The sequence below is a fragment of the Triticum urartu genome, chromosome 7A, assembly GCF_056163025.1.
Source record: "Triticum urartu cultivar PI428250 chromosome 7A, HENAU_Tu73, whole genome shotgun sequence".
NCBI lineage: Eukaryota > Viridiplantae > Streptophyta > Magnoliopsida > Poales > Poaceae > Triticum > Triticum urartu.
The window spans coordinates 444,609,687-444,627,327 of NC_141879.1; the positions used below are offsets into that span (position 1 = coordinate 444,609,687).

At 41.0% G+C, this 17,641-nt stretch overlaps 1 protein-coding gene across 1 annotated transcript; it reads left to right on the forward strand.

The window, feature by feature from the left end:
* The first annotated feature begins 11,718 nt into the window (after nt 1–11,718).
* Nucleotides 11,719–17,385, forward strand: LOC125523039 (3'-5'-exoribonuclease family protein). Its single transcript, XM_048688076.2, has 7 exons — nt 11,719–12,029; nt 12,110–12,166; nt 12,523–12,615; nt 13,770–13,848; nt 15,293–15,417; nt 16,221–16,364; nt 16,911–17,385. Exons 1-7 carry the CDS (start codon nt 11,904–11,906, stop codon nt 17,145–17,147), a joined length of 861 nt encoding a protein of 286 aa, XP_048544033.1. The 5' UTR covers nt 11,719–11,903; the 3' UTR covers nt 17,148–17,385.
* The last annotated feature ends 256 nt before the right edge of the window (nt 17,386–17,641 follow it).

Consider the following 17,641-nt stretch of genomic DNA (forward strand, 5'->3'; position numbering starts at 1 on the left):
CGAGCAGCTTTCCACAGCGCAGTCAATGGTTGTTAATGCCCCGCCGTCACCACTGTTGGCCCAAGAGGGATAAGCCACGTCAAAACGTGCTCACAAAGTAGCTCGGTGTTTTTTGCCACTGTCAGAAATATGGTGCAGTGCAATATTATTTTTCGAAAAGGGGGATCTCCCCGGCCTCTGCATCAGAGCGATGCATACGGACATCTAATTAAACCAAACAAATAAGTTCCAACAAGGTCTCAAAAGCCAAAATGGGCTAGAAACACAAACTAGCCAAATAAAGGATGCCACAACCGGCTGGCTAAAGAGAGGTAGGTAAACTAATTGCCTATCCTATTACATGACCGCCATCCAAACTGGTTAAAGATATCCCGAGCTACCATCTCCCAGCGGACAGATCCAGTAACCAAATGCTCCCTGGCCTCCATCGGAGTGAGTAGCGATCACAAATAGATCAATGTCGTGGCTCGGAAGATAACCTGCAAAAAATGAATACGTGATGTTCTGTTAAAAACCAAATCATTTCTGCAATTCCAGATAGTCCACATCAAAGCGCATACTCCTACACGAATATGTCTCGCTAAGTCGGGCTCAATCCCATTAAGCCACGTCCCAAATAACGTGTTGATAGAATTCGGTGGAGTAATATTAAAAGCAATGTGGACCGCCCGCCAAAGAACTTTGGCTAGCGGGTAATCAAGAAAAAGGTGCTTGATCGTCTCATCCCGATCACAGAAACTGCACCTAGTAGGTCCTGTCCAATTACGCTTTGTCAGGTTGTCCTTGGTTAAAATAACTTGTTTATGGACAAACCACATAAACACTTTTATTTTCAATGGAACTTTGACAGCCCAAACATGCTTGGAGGTAGGAATGAAGCTTGAATTGATAACATCAATATACATTGATTTAACTGTGAATACTCCAGACCTAGTAAGCTTCCAGCGTAATTCATCTGGTTGTTGAGAAAGCTGAACCTCCATCAGTCTCCTAACTAAACGGAGCCATTATTCCCAACGATTGCCCGCTAGCGACCATCTGAACTGAATATTAAGGGGGATAGATTGAAATACCATTGCAACGAACACCTCACATCGTTGAACAATACGATATAAAGATGGGTATTGAATGGCCAAGGGTGCCTCTTCGATCCAAGTATCCTCCCAGAAACGTGTACTAGCACTGTTGCCAATAATAAACTTTGTCCTATTAAACAAGGATTGTTTGACTTTCATCAGTCCTTTCCAGAAAGGCGAGTCGGTCGGCTTGACTGTCACCTGGGACAAAGTTTTGGTCTGAAGGTACTTGCTACGAAGGATTTGCGCCCACGTGGCATCCGTCTCACTGGACAGCTTCCACAGCCATTTACTGAGAAGGCATCTGTTCTTAACTTCAAGATTCTCAATACCAAGACCCCCTTGGTCTTTCGGTCTACAGATGACATCCCATTTGGCTAGGTGGTATTTTCTTTTTAGTTCATCACCCTGCCAAAAGAAACGCGATCGATAAAAGTCCAGCCTTTTCCTGACTCCAACTGGGACTTCAAAGAACGACAAGAGAAACATAGGCATACTCGTGAGCACCAAATTTATCAGAATTAATCGGCCTCCGTATGACATGAGCTTGCCCTTCCAGCAACTCAGTTTCTTTTCAAATCGGTCTTCGATGCATTTCCATTCTCTGTTTGTCAGCTTACGGTGGTGGATTGGTATACCTAGGTAGAAAAAGGTAAAGCCCCCAAATCGCACCCAAACAATTGCCTATAAGCCTCTTGTTCATCCTTGGCTCTACCAAAGCAGAACAACTCGCTCTTGTGAAAGTTAATCTTTAACCTGGTCAATTGTTCGAAGAGGCATAACACCAGCTTCATATTTCTCGCCTTGGCCAAGTCATGCTCCATAAAGATGATTGTATCATCAGCGTACTGAAGGATGGATACACCTCCATCAACAAGATGAGGTACCAAGCCACCTACTTGACCATTCTCCTTAGCCCTTCCTATCAAAATTGTTAACATATCAACCACAATGTTAAACAGGATAGGGAACATCGGATTTCCTTGTCTTAGGCATTTATGTGTCTGGAAGTAATGACCAATATCGTCATTCACTTTAATTGCAACACTCCCTTTTTGCGTAAATGATGCAGGCTTCATCAAAACCTTTCATACGCAATGCCTGTTGGAGGAATGGCCATTTGAGTTTATCGTACACTTTCTCGAAATCCACCTTAAAAACTACTCCATCTAATTTTTTGAATGGATTTCATGGAGCGTTTCATGAAGGACGACCACCCCTTCAAGGATGTTTCTGTCCGGCATGAAAGCAGTTTGAGACTGTTGCACCACAGAATGCGTAATCTGTGTGAGCCTATTAGTCTCGACCTTGGTGAAGATTTTGAAACTAACGTTGAGAAGGCAGATCAGCCTGAACTGCTCTATTATCACAGCATCCGTTTTCTTAGGAAGCAGTGTGATTGTTCCAAAATTCAAGTGAAATAATTGAAGCTGTCCAGAGAACAGATCATGAAACATAGGTAACAAATCCCCCTTAATAATGTGCCAGCACTTTTTGTAGAACTCGACCGGGAATCCATCCGGTCCGGGAGCCTTATTGTTTTTCATCTGTGCAATAGCATCAAATACCTCCTTCTCTGAGAACGGGGCAACCAGAATATCATTATCAGCAGCCGATAGTTGAGGCACATCCTCAGTCCTGGACTCATCGAGGGACATACAGCTATCCTCCGGAGGTCCAAATAACTGCTTGTAATACTCGGTTATATAGGTTTTGAGGTTGTCCTGTCCTAAAATAGTTCCTTCATCTTGTTCAAGCTGAAAGATTCTCTTCTTTCTGTGCTTACCATTAGCAATCAAGTGAAAGAATTGAGTATTCGCGTCCCCCTGGACAACTTTGCGGACCTTAGCCCGCAATGCCCACTTCAATTCTTCTTCGCGGAGAAGTTCTTTCAACCTCTTCTCCGCCTCAATTTTAACCTGAAGCTCTGCTGGTTGCAAAATCGTAGTTTCAGTCTTTAAGTCTAGGGTCTGAATAAGAGAAACGAGCCTGTCCTTTTCAATCTTATACACCCCACTAAGGTGCTTAGCCCACCCCCGTAAGAAACTTCTCAAATACCTAGTCTTATTCTGCCAACGCTCAACAGAAGTCCTACCTCCTGCACCCTTAGGCCACTCCCTCGCAATCAGGTCCAAGAAACCTTCGCGTTCAAATTAGGCCATCTCGAAGGAAAAGGTGTTTTTGTTTCCCATGTGGTTCGGCTCCCCTGAGTCCACGAACAAGGGTGTGTGATCGGATATTCCACGCGAGAGGGCTTGTACCGTTACGAGAGAGAACTTTTGTTCTCACTCAACGCTCGCGAGAACTCGATCAAGGTTTTCATATGTCGGGTTTGGCATAGTATTAGCCCAGGTAAACTTTCTACCAGAAAGCTCTATCTCCCTCAGATCCACGAATCGTAAAGTGATGACACGAATGTGGTGGTTTCGTGCATTTTGCTCCCTTGCAAGTGATGGGCAAAACCTTGAATTACCAGGGAATCACATTTTTCTAGACTAGAACCCGCCATCTGCCTAGCGCTGATCCACAGGCGCAGTGCTTCGCAGCTGTATACGCTGGTTAACTACGAAAAAGCTTTTGTTGAAAGCAAGAAGAGAATCTGACTGCCTATAGCGAATATAACTGGCTAGATAGTGTTATGAATTTAGGATAGGAGGAGGAGGAGGAGCTTTTGTGCCTTTTGTGGGTACGCGGCAGTGCAACATCTGCAATCTCCCTGTCCCCCATTAGGTTCGTTCATTTGTCCCACTCGCTTTCCCATGGATAGATGGATTGATCTACCTACGGTTTGCCATCTCTTTCCTTCCTACTTTTTCCCCCTCGCCCCCTTTCGGAATTAAAGTTCACAAGCTAGAGCTCGAGCAAAAAGGGAGCTGGATCTGTTGTGTTGGTGGACATGGCGTGCATATGCATATGCGGGAGGTCCCATGGGCCATGGTGATCGATCGATGGCGCTTTGATTTGATTGCTTTTGAGCGAGGAGGGGCCTCGCATTCGCATGGGGGAATGTACTCGATGGCCATGCCAAGGTTTTCATCCTTCCTCCTGCAGGTGCACATATGCTCTTTTTGTAACTTTGGTACAGCCTCTCTCAGCTCTGAGTGTACCTGTCAGGACATGCTCACACTCATGTAGGTTAATTATTCAATTAATTGCTGTGACTGAATTTTACACATTTTCAAGCTACTATGTACGTATAAGAGATGGGTATACATTTACTAGTATCAATGCTAATTGCTACTACTAGTGGTCATCAACTGGATGTACTGCTGTGATCAACTGTACTGTACATAATGCCTTAATCATGTGGCACAGATCTTGCCTTCCGTCGCACTAATTTTCTGCTCAACCAGCACCATTCCCAAGCTGTCGTAGGTTCGAGTAAAAGTTACTCCAGGGTACTATACCAGATGCAGCACTCGAGTGTACAAACTGTCACCTGTCCTTGCTTGTTCTTGATGCATTCCGGGTGCAGAAATCAAGGCAAATGATAGTACTGTACCATAGCTGCCTTGCTGATCCCAGAACTTCAATGTAGTAGTACAAACTCCCGTTTGTCTTCTTGAACCAAGTAAAATAGCATCCAGATTTGACCTCATGTTTGTGCAGTGCTATGTCTACTTGTCTGTATGCGCTGCAGATAGCAGACACACATTACCAAACTGGATGGACCAACTTTTGGACTGAACTGGTTGTTTAAAAATTAATAAAGTGGATTGCAAAAGGATTTTAGCTCCAAACTTTAAGTGTACATCTAACCAGTCCTTCATTGTTTTGTCTTAATTGAACAATCAGTACTTACCTGTGTTCCACTTGTCATCTCTGAATTCTGTTTAACTTTCTCCTCCATATACCAAAACTTAGTTGAATGCTTTCCACGCAGCAAAAAGGGAAAGGAAATGTTTGGTTAGAATGGCAATGAAATGCTACCGGAGGTGAGGATAAAATAAATTACTAATTCATTACTAGTGCACTTGGACTATTATGGTCAACTTTACTACAGATAATAGCTTAATCACTTGTACACCCTAACTATCTGATCAGCAAGCACCATTCCCAAGCACCATTCCCATTGCTGATCCAAGAACTCGATCAAGTGAACGTACAGTGTCTGAAAACAAGGCACTCATCCTGTTCTTTTTCTTTGTATGCACTTCTTTGCAGTGCGCTGTCTGCATGCTGCGAGGCAAAATGGATGGATGCTGCAGCCACTGCATGAGGCAGCTAGCAGACAGAAAAAAGCAAAGTGCATCGAGAAGAAGGAAGAGCTTTGCTAGTTTAATAAAGGCTGGTCTAAAATATTTTATTTCAGAGCTTCGGATTCATTTCATATTGTTTCTCGATAATTAATCATCCAATGATTGGGCTTAATTGGGTAATTAGTGCTTGTAGTCAACCTGGTATTAAAAATCTGCTAACCTGGTTGGGTCATGTCTGTCTATCCATGTTCTTGGAAAAAGAAACAGCTTGGGAAACACCGTACAGACCGCAAACTGACTAATTAGCAGCTTCATCTCTCCCTGCTGGGAAGAGGCTGTGTATTTTTGCTTGGACCATACAAGAATCTAACCCTGCCAAGAACACTGCAAACCTGTGAGAACCATCACTACTCTCCCCTACCATTTTAGGGTGAATCCGTGAATGGAGAAGGCCAGAGATGGAAAGCCTATTGTTCTTACTGAAATCCACTTCCAAAGTGTTCCTACCACTGAGCTAGCGCTCGTCTCAATAATCAACTTCAGCACATGGTGTAGTACAACGATTTCTGTACAGTCAGTAGTCCATTCGTTACCAGTATTAGTTTTACTACTATGGATTGCCTCTTAATTACTAGAATGCTTTTTTTCAAGAAAAAAGAAACAGAATGCTAGAATGCTTTCTTACTTGTAAAGGAGTAGGAGTAAAAAGGTTATTACTAGGTGAATGAAAGGGCTATCTAGATAAAAGGTGATGATTATTAGAAGCTCACATGCATCAACTTTCCAATTCCTAGTGTGCCAAGACTAAACAAATCCGAAAAGGCTGTGCTAATGAATCCTCATTCCCGAGGTGAGTGAGCGTTGATACTAAAAAAGAAAAGATATAATTTTTCCATAGAACAGAAAGGTATGATGTCTATCTAACAACCTCGCTACATCCGGTAGCCAGCACTTAATGTAATGATGACCATATATATGTTGCTTTGTGATGCAACAAGCGCTAGGCATGATGTAACATTAACACAACAGCTAGGAGCATGTGCCATTGACAAGGGAGTCATTCCCGTTGAGACGAGACCATGGTACAGAACAGAGTATTCTGGACCGTACACTGTTTCCCCCCTTATTTTCATTAGAACTATGGAAACCTAATAATCTTAAATAAAAGGAAATAAAATAGATATCCCGATCATCGTTTTCTGAAAATTTCAAACCGAGCATACAAGTACAACAAGGATCAATAGCTAGATGGATACTTGTGTGAATGAAGATTTGAAAACGAGGCTGTTAATTTTGGTCTTGGGGGGAAATGATGGGGGGTTGCAGCCTTTGGACCTCCAGGTAGGAGTGAATCGAGTGGGCAGATAATGAATGGCGTGGCCAAAAAGCAGAGGAGGGGGGGAGAACACATGCAGGAAAGTTCCCGCCACTTCCAGGATGGATGGATGGATGGACGGAGGCATCATGCATGAGACACGCGCGGGATTGGATTGGGTTTTGTCGGAGGCGTGCGTGCCACCGGCCTTGATGGTTCCGCACTCATCTCGCCGCCTTTTCTTTCTCCTTTCTTTTGCCAAAGTTTTCGTGCAAAAGCGGTCGACTCGACTCGAGTGAGTCGGCCGGCCGATCATCAGAGCAGGAGCATTTTTTTTCTTGAACGACAAAGGAGGAGCTTCTTTACTTGCGCTCTCGCTCGGCTAATTTCTCGGAGAAAACTGAATTAACTACTGCCCATGGGTATCACGAGACGTCCCTTTTGACGCTCTTCGATCTCTTTCCTGCAGCATTCAGTGCCCCTAGCGAAGTCTCTAATCCAGCTCTCTTCGGTTGGGGTCATGGCGGCGTCATGTGCGTTGTTTTCCTTCTTCAAGGCATCGTCGTTCGGGGTTGATTTGTGCCATGCAGTCTTTGGCTCTTGACTTTGTGTCAACCCAAGGCTCAGCACTGAATGTCTTGGTTCATGGTGGCCTAGGCGTTAGAGTCACGGTTTCTTTTTTCTTCCTTTCGCGAGAGTTACGGTTTTTCTTCCACGAAAGGTACGGGTGTGCTTTCACGAGAATCACGGCCGTGCCTCTCGAAAACGAAAAAAAATATGTTTTCTTTTTTCTTTCTTTCACGAGAGTCACGGTTTTTCTTCCATGAAAGGCACGAGTGTGCTTTCGCGAGAGTCACGGCCGTGCCTCTCGAAAACGAAAAAAACGCATTTTCTATTTTTTTTTCCTTTCGCGAGTCACGGTTTTGCTTCCGCGAGAGGTACGGTTGTGATTCCGCAGAGTCACAACCGTGCCTCTCAGAAACGAAACAAAAACATGCTTTCTGTTTTTTTACGAGAGTTACGGTTTTGCTTCCGCGAGAGGCACGGGTGTGCTTTCGCAAGAGTCACGGCCGTGCCTCCTCGAAAACGAAAACAAACACGTTTTTTTTTCCGCGAGAGTCACAGCTTTGCTTCCGCAAGAGGCACGCTTGTGATTTCGTGTGAGGCACGGACGTGCCTCTTTCGAAAAGAGAAAAAACTCGTGCTTTCGGTTTGGTTTTTTCGTCCATTTTTTTTCGTGAAAAAAAGTTCATTAAAACCTATCAACATGAATTTAGTTTTGAAGATCTCGACGCAAGGAATCCAACAATGAAAGCGGTTCGTGGACACACGGTTTGAGAGATAAAACGTTTTGAATAAACGGATCTATGAAAAAAGGGAAAACTTTCAGGTTGCTATAAGTGGCGCTTTACATGTGCGCCACTGTGTCGCAACATGTGGCGAACCAACTTGTGGTATGATGGCTAGATGGATTGTGGTATTCCCAGCCCACCAGAGTTCAGAGTTTAAGTCCTGGTGCTGCATTTATTTCGGGATTTATTTCAGGATTTTCGACGATGCACATTCGAGGAAACATTCCCGACGACGAGGTACCTACGGTGACTTCATAAATTTCGAGATGATATGCCGGCTCAGTCTTTCGGAGGTGTTCATCAGGATAAGGTGTGCGTATGTGTTTTCATAGAGATGAGTGTATGCGCGTGTATATGAGCGCTTGCGTTTGTACTGTGTTAAAAAAACTAATGATTTCATACTGATGAGGCATATAAAAAGTTGAGATCGTTCTCACATGGGTTGCCCGTTCCCGCCCACAACTTGGAAGACCCCTTCCACTCGTACCACAGCTATCTTAACGGCACATGTAAATATTTGTAGCTACCAGGCTCTGGTAAACGTTTTCGTGGATAGGCTATGAATTGTTGAAGCACGAAGTATAGAATGAACGTATTCAGGACACGTCGGATAAAATTCACAAATCCAATTTGACGCCATTTGCATCAGAATATCGGCTTCACACATGAAACATCGACCCTTGGACCGGCCCACTAGAGAGTGAGCACACCGTTCGCTCATTCGGCGATTTTCCTCCATTTTAGGGTGACTTTGTCATTTTTGTGTGATGGCTTCTTCTATTTTATTTTTGGTTTCTGGGTGGTTTTATTTCCATTTTTTATTTCTTTGTGCTTTTCCTTTTTGGGGGGTTTTCTTTGAAAATTCATGAACATATTTAAATTATATTTATTTTAAATCACGAGCAAGTTTCAAATTCCATTATTTAAAAATTTGAGAATATTTTTAAAATTCACAAACTTTTTGGAATTCAATAATATTTTTAAAATCTGACAACAATGTAATAAAAATCAAGATCACCTTTCAATTTGAGAACATTCTTAAAGTCACGAGCATTTTTAAAAAATCAAGATCACCTTTCAATTGGAGAACAATCTTAAAGTCACGAGCATTTGTATAAAATTGGAGAACACTTTTTAAAACTTGTTAACATGTTTTTGGGACAAAAACAATAGGGAAGACCCCTACTGTAACTCTTTTTCATCATATAATGAGATAATTGCAATTGGTGGGGTATAACATAGCTACACTCCTACAATAATATTCTAAAAATAATCTAACCATGATTGCATTCCCTCTTTTAGAATAGGTTTGGATCTCTTGATCACCATAGTAACGTGCTCTTTGAAGCAACTGATGCAATATTCTAAGTTTCTTTGCTTGTGATCAAAGATGATTCCATTTTTGTGTTTTCATTGGCCCCAGTAACCTGTGAGGCTATGATCAAGCACTCCTTGAAACATTTGATAGTCATTCTGTTTTTGGCCTCCATCAACATATCAAAATAGTAAAATGTAATTCAAAGCCTAGAGCAATCCAAAAGTTTTGACTGAATTCACAAGAAAAAAGTAGGTGGATAAAATCCTCATTAGGCCCATCATCACACAACTCACATATGTTTGTTTTCCACATAGAAGTTCTTTCTCGTAAGTAGGTCCCTTGTGTTCAATCTGTCTTGTAGGAGAAGCCAAAAGAAGAACCTTTGTTTATCTAGACAACTGGATTTCCATATCCATTGGAAGGGTTGGTAGCATCAGGTGGATTACCAGCAAATTGGTGATATTTTTCAAAAACATTATGAACATTGTTTTAATCCAAAAACATTATTTAAGTTTAATGTTTTTCAATTCATGATAGTTTCCAAAATTGAAAACCTTTTTTTATATATGTGCACATTTATTAAAATTTGAGAACATTTATTGGAAGTGAGAATAATTTTTAAATTCATGAAATTTTAAATCCAAATACATGTTTAACATTTTTACAAAAACATTTTTTAGCATTTTTTAATACATGTTAAATTTTTGAATACACGTTGGAAAAAAAATCAATGTTAATTTTTTTTTTCTGAACCATGCAAACCATTTTTACATTGTACAAGCATGCTTTTTTAAATGTCACGAACACATTTGTGAAACTTGTGAACATTTGTTTTAAATGTAATGTCCATTTTTAATGGATGAATCAATTTTTCTGAATTGCACAAACAATTTTTATATTGTATAAATATTTTATTTGAAATGTCACGCACATTTTCTGAAATTGTGTGACATTTTTAAACTTCACAAGCATTTTCCGTACACACGATTAACATATTTCATACACATGATTAATATTTTGTACTTCCTCCATCCAAATTAATTGACGTAGCCTTCATACAATGTAAAATATTGTACAGAGATTGCATCAATTAATTTGCATCAGAGGGAGTACACTTTTTAGTCACATTGTACATTTCTGTATATATATCAATCAGAAACATTTTTATACATGTTTAATTTTTTTCAAATGCAAGATTAGCATTGTTAAATTTTTATTTGAAGTTTCTTTTGCAATATACTACCTCCGTATCAAAATATAAAACAGTTTTTGGCACTATCATAATGTGAAAAAACGTATTATATTTTTTTGACATAGTGTCAAAAATGTCTTATATTTTGATTTTTTAGTCTTCTTATATTTTAATACAGAGTGAGAACAGTGGTATCCCCAGCCCACCAGAGTTTAAGTTCTAGACTTGACATTGGTGCTCCCATTATTTCTAGGTTTATTTCAGGCTTTCGGAAATATTCGTTGAGTGGAAGGAGATGTTCCCGTTGACTACAAGACCTCAGTGGTGACTTCATAAAATCTCAAAATACTATGCGAGCCTAGTGTCTCGGAGGTGCTCATAGGGGTAAAGTATCTGTGTATGCTTGTGTACGTGAGTGTATGTGAGTGACTTCAATTGTACTGTGTTTAAAAAATAATTTTATGTAGAGGGAGTATATGTTTAGAAAATTTTGAAATACAGAAAATTAAAAAACAAAAAAATATATTATCTTTATGTCCTCCTCCCGAAGGAAGAAAGATTAGGGTTCCTCTACATCCCGCCGGCATTGCCGCCGGTCCGCCTCGTCTCCGGTGGTCTTAGGGTCATGGGGCGTAGTGGATCCCGGCCCTTGTTGGCTGGATGGCTCTGTTTTTAGATTTTTTTTTAAGTTTTGTTAGGGTTTTTGTCCTGCTTAGTAAGGCGAGACGGCGGCAACTCCTTAAAGATGGAATAAGGTTCTTCCCGCCTAGCCTCGGTCTCGGTGGTACATCTAGCATCGCCGGTGGGCGTGTGGATGTGTGTCTCCGGCGGATCTGCTCGGATCTGGTCATCGTTCGTCTATGTTTGTGTATTTTCAGGTTCTTCCGATCTATGCTACTCTTTATCGGCGGCGGTTGTTGTTCTGATGCATTGGTTTTATGAGGCCTTAGCACGACGAATTCCTGACTGTCTGCTGCAATAAGTTTTGTCCGGATCCGACGAGGGAGCGGCGATGATAGCCGCGCGCCTTCGACTCGCTTCGGTGCTTGTAATCGCCGCTAGGTGGTCTACGGACCTGTATGCAATTTTTATTATTTTTGTTGTTCTTTGATGAAACAACATGACGTCAGCATGATGATGGGCGCGGTTACTGGGCCGCCCAATACCGCGCCGTGTGTTTTCTGGCAAATAGTGCGTCCCAAAACTCGACGTCCGGCCCAAGTTACCCAGGGGGCCGCTGATAATATTACACGCAAGCCTCTGTTTCTCTCGGCCCACAATCGCTCGTCACAAGCGTTCGCACCCGCCGCCGCCGCCTCCTCAATCTCCGGGGACCTAATCACCTAAACCTCGACAGTACCCTACCCTCCAAGCTCCACCCCAAGCTCCCTCCGCCTTCCGCGCCGCCACCGCAAGGCTCTCCCGCCTCGCGCCGTGCCCGGGACGATACGATGGTGGGGCTCTCCGAGGGGGAGAAGCACTTCATCCGCGGCGGCATCGCGCAGGACCTCCGGGCCGACGGCCGCACGCGGCTGCAGTTCCGGGCCCTCACCGTCGAGACAGGAATCATCCCTCAGGTATGTGAAGAATTCGTACTCCTTCCTCGGTGCTGCTACCGTGCTTAATCTTTTTTCGGATTGGGTGGTGGTGCTTGTAGGCCAACGGCTCGGCGCGTGTTAGGATGGGTGCGACCGAAGTTATCGCCAGCGTCAAGGTATGCTTCCTTACTTCCTTGCACCTGACCGACTATGAATCAGCCTCAGAGTTATGCGTATTATCTATGTGTATGATAATTTCTGCCCTATGGAAGATATCTTGCATTATACAGTACGTTTCTGTTTTGAAAATCATAGCAAGAAAATGACAATCCTCTGACATTGAGCTTAAGAATTAACTGTCTATCACTTGGCATTTATTGTTCTAATATTGTGATTCACATTCATATTTTGTCGGTGTAGAGAGCTTTGAGATGATAAAAAAACAACTCTTGGCATGTTCTATTCTACTTATTCCTCTGTTTTAGTTCTATTTTTACGTTTTTCTTTTCTTACTGTCAATATTCATCTGCAGGCTGAGTTGGGGAAACCAACCATTCTTCATCCCGACAAAGGAAAAGTTTCCATTTATGTTGATTGTAGTCCAACTGCTGCGCCTATGTTTGAGGTTGGTAATGCATTGTACTTGGATCATACTGAAAAAACAGAATAGTCTCTTATGTTAATAATCTGATGAATCACCAACTATTTCTGTGTTATACTTAGGTTATCTCATGTGGTTCTTTTATGTAATATAGACATAGACATGAGCTGGTTTGCTGATTGTCTTCACTGAACAATGGATACTTGTATTGTAATGATGGAATTGTTGGCTATGAAGAGTAGTGTGGTCATTAGTAATACTGTGAAGAAATATCAAAAGCTATTTGATATTTGATACTCCCTCCTTCCATCTATATAGGGCCTAATGTGTTTTTCTAGACCTCATTTGACTTTTGACAAGATTAATAGTACATAAGATGCATAATGTGAAAATTATATCATTGGAAGCTCCTTTCACATATGAATTTGGTGGTATGCTTTGTGTAAGTTGCATGTCATATATTATTGCTTTAACATTTGGTCAAAGTTAGTCTCGAAAAATGTATTAGGCCCTATATAGATGGAAGGAGGGAGTATCATTATTATTTGGCCTTGCAGATAGGTTCCTTTCAATGATGCACTCCTTATGTAATCACAGTATGCATTAAAGCTAAATAAGCATTGAAGTACAAAAATATGTTCCTGCTATGCACCATGTAACAAAATGTATATGCTGCTACCTCCTATCCGGCTTAAAAGGCCCACGCGTATCCCTAGGTCGACAATTGAACCAACATAACACGAGTTATGTATCACAACAGATATACCATTGAAAACTTTAGATGCTATATTTTCTAATGATATACAACAAATATACAATGTGATATACAATTTATATTACATTCGTCGAATTGGCGATCTAGGGATACACATGGGACTTTCCTAGCAGAAAGGAGGTAGTATTAGTTAAAGCATTCATGTGCTAATTATTAAAAGATCTAAACTAATTAGGAGTACAAGCCTAATTACTATTTTGTTAGACAAATGCACAACTCATAAGGGGCAGAGCTGTACATCAGAGCAGTAGATTGCTATGCGAGAGAAAAAGCAGACTGAACATCCTTGACTTTCAAACACAGCTATATCAGAAATTGTTTTTGTTTGCTTTTGATCACATTCCGTTTGAAAGTTTTTTTGGCTCATAATTGACTTATTTGCCCTAAATTTAATTTTATTTAGGGTAGAGGTTCGGAAGAATTGTCTGCTGAGCTCTCTGTTGCGCTGCAAAGATGTTTACTGGGTGGTAAAAGTGGGGCAGGTAACATACAGTTTTATTGTTCACAATTAATTGTGTCTCTCTTATCTTTTTTAATAGACGTCTCAGTCTCATATCTTGTTTTGATCTTGCTGGACTCTATTTGGTTGCTTATAGTTGTGACTCAAGAAACAAGTACTGCAAGCCCCTCACGCAGTTTTTGTTGAAGCCTTCATTGGAATTGCAGTGCACATCGATTTCATGCAGCTTTACACTCCTAACTTGTTATACTATACTTGAATATTTCCATAAAAACTTGATATAAAATCTGATACCATTTTTCTTGCCTGATTTCAATTATGCCTACTTTTTGAACATTGCTTTAAGCAATTTTTTCAGTACATTTTTTCATACTGGAAGCACAACCCTACACAGATATTAACTTCATTACATCAAACTTGTGTTATCAAGTGAATTGCAGTTCGATATTTGGATGCACCAATCCGCAAGCAAAGTTCACTAAGATACATCAACTACAATTTATTTTCCTTGGTTTTTAATAGTTCAGGCATGTCAATTTCACTATTGCCATCAGTCAGTCGCCGATTCGTCGATGGATTATCGCATGGTGTAATTGCCTTTATTTAACTTGAGATGGATTATCTCATGGAATAATTGTAGGCAGGGTTCCGTTTTTAAGCCAAAAGTGCTGCTAACTGGTGGTTACAGATTTTGTGCTCCCGGGCAGGATTTGGTAAACCGGTTCAAGTTCATATGTATAAATTTGAACCTAAAAAAGGTTTTTATAAGAAACTGTGAAACACTTTCTATTCATGATAGTCTATCGAGATATGCATCACTACAACACTTTTCCATTTAAAACTGCTATAACTTAGCAAGCACATCAGGCAGTAAACCCTTCTGGACAGCAAGCAAATTAGTCAGATTATTTCCTTCTTCAGAAAGATGTGTACGTCTGTATTTTCTTTACATCTGTGGTTTTGCACTTTCTGCCAGGTTTGAATAGTCGGTTGTGATTAATTTAGTTGGTAGGAATAGGCGAGGATAGCAAGTCATTTCCAAATGAAGAAGCCTATATTTTAGGCAATAGACGGTTATTGCCCAAACATGAACTTAAGTTCGGTTTAGAAACATCGGGCGGCTATCCACCAATGGACACTGGTATGGTAATCAATCTGTCCAAAATAGAAAAGTGAAACACTGCCAGCTTATAGGTTCCTCTCCGATCTGCCAAGTTGTGTCTGCTCGTGAATTCCTTGGGTTAACCATTAAGAGAAGATCCTGTTTGGATTTTAGTGATTTAACCAAATTCAGCTCTGTTTCTGATGTCCTCTTCTTGTAGTCAAGAAAACTTCAACGAGAGTGGATTTTCATTATTTTATGTTTTTATATTGTTTTCTTTCTAGAAGACTGCAAATAGACCATCACTTGGTATCAATAACTGTTTCCATCTAATTGAGCCCACATGCAACAATGCACATTTCAGGGGCTGCAATCGATTTATCGTCTCTGATTGTTGTTGAGGGAAAAGCCTGCTGGGATCTGTACATTGATGGACTTGTGGTCAGTTCTGATGGTAATTTGCTTGATGCACTGGCAGCTGCGATAAAGGTAGTATGTGGTTTCCATTGCTTCACCCAATGTATCCCTTGAAGTGCCAAGTTATATCTTTTATTGAAGGTGTCAGTAAAGTCAGGAGCGTTAATTCAGCATATTTTTTGGTTAAAAAGTGTCATCCATTTTCTTGTACTCCATTCTAATGGCTATGGAGAATGAAAGGACTGACTTAGCCATTATGTTGGGATACAAAGAAGGAACAAATGGAAGCATACGGATTCCCATTATACTTCCTCAGTCCTTTAACTTCAAAAATATAAACTATACTGAACTTCTTTGTTCTTATCTCTGTTTATGTACTGGTAGCTGCAGAGCTTATCAATCCCAGATAAATTTGTTTTGTGTCATTCGCTGGCATCGAGGCAGAACAAATTTGTGAAATATAAATCATGGTTTGTGGAGGCCAGCTATCACAATTTCTGCTGGCTTCCATGCATGAGGTTTTGATGCAAATCCCCCAGTTTAATCGGTAGTTGAGTTCCTTGGTAGACTTTTAAAGGGTGCTGTTTGAAACAATGTGATTTTCGGAACGTAGAACACAGAGCTATATTGGAGTTAGTAAACAAGGCATTAGTTCTAGTTACTTTTGTAAATCTTTGATGAATTGCTTGACTTTGGGTCATTTTCAGCAGTTTCTACTCTGTTACATGCGTTGCTATCAAGTGTCAACTATTTGTGTTATGCTTGATGATTGTGCTGTGCTGTCTAGTGCATATTGCATTGGTTGGCATGATTAATTAAGACAAAAGAGGTTTGTACATTTGCGGAGTACTAATATTCTGTGTACTTATTTGCAGGTAGCTTTGAGTGATACAGGTATACCAAAAGTTAATGTTTCTCTTAACAATGAAACGGATGGGGAGCCTGAGGTTGATATCAGTGATGAAGAATTTTTGCAATTCGACACTTCTGGTGTGCCTGTCATAATTACATTGACCAAGGTATATGATTTCCTTTTTCTTTTTCTTTGAGTTGTTGCCAAGAAGTATGCTACTCCCTCCGTTCCTAAATATGTCTTTTTACAGATTTCAATAAGGACTACATACGGATGTATATAGACATATTTTAAAGTGTAGATTCACTCATTTTGCTCCGTATCTAGTCCGCATTCGGAATCTCTAAAAATACATATATTTAGAAATGGAGGGAGTATATTAGTTGCATGATTATTGAATGGTTTAGAAACCTGTAGCATCATAATAATCAGAATTTGATAGGAACATGATGGTCATTCAAATTGAGTTTACTATTAAATTCACTTTTGGTTGTCTCCATTTTGATGTTCCAGCGGCAAAGTATGTTTCAAGCTGTTGTGCAGCACCAGTTTCTAGTAAACATTGGTGCTACAATTAGTTTAGTCGAAAAACGGCCCTCTTTATTTTCTCGTGTTTATGACTAGATGGTTGCTTATGTTGTGTTCCTAAATGCATTCCTGTGTATGTATGTATCACATTTGCTAGTTTGTGATATACTTGTTCTTGAGACAGGTTGGTAAGCACTACATTGTTGATGCCACCTCGGAGGAGGAATCGCAGATGAGTTCTGCGGTTTCCGTTTCAGTCAACAGCCATGGCCAGATATGTGGGTTAACCAAGAGGGGAGGCGCAGGGTTGGATCCAAGCGTCATTTTTGATATGATATCCGTGGCCAAGAATGTAAGCCAACGGTTCTATACTCTACTGGAATCAGCAATCGCAGCTGCTGAAGCAGCAGCGGACGAGTAGAGAAAAAGAAGCATAGAAGATACTGTGATCACGCTGACCGCCCGTAGTTGACCTTGCTAATGCCTCAGAAGAATGTACTATCTTGGTGCCGCAATTGCCAATGTTTTGCACAAGCTTTTGGTTTTGGTGTTATGTATTGTCGAGTGCCATACGTTGGTGAAATGTTTTGCTGTATAATTATTTTGTTGTAGCTGTTCGGTGGTTGGATTAGAGTTATATTAAGGCCTCGTTTGGATTATCGTTTAGCTCCTTAATACCCCTGAAAAACGATACATGCCACCAGCCGTCGTTTTGATTCCGGACGAAAGTTACGCTACGGCCGGTAATATACACCCGTAAATCCGGACGTATCAACTTACAGCGATTCCAAGCGGGGCCTAAGCATGAAACTCGGATGGTTACTAGCAAGTACTCTTGCGACGCCGTTTAGCATCTGCTGAGGGTGTTGTAGATGCAATAGTTGTCAGCAGCGTGGAAGCAGATCCGGGATGGCA

Bases quoted from the DNA above. Each gene is read 5' to 3' on its own strand.
- LOC125523039 (XM_048688076.2), top strand. From the start codon at position 11,904: ATGGTGGGGCTCTCCGAGGGGGAGAAGCACTTCATCCGCGGCGGCATC. The intron at 12,030-12,109 runs GTATGTGAAGAA...TGGTGCTTGTAG, and splicing joins AGACAGGAATCATCCCTCAG to GCCAACGGCTCGGCGCGTGT. The intron at 12,616-13,769 runs GTTGGTAATGCA...AATTTTATTTAG, and splicing joins CTGCTGCGCCTATGTTTGAG to GGTAGAGGTTCGGAAGAATT.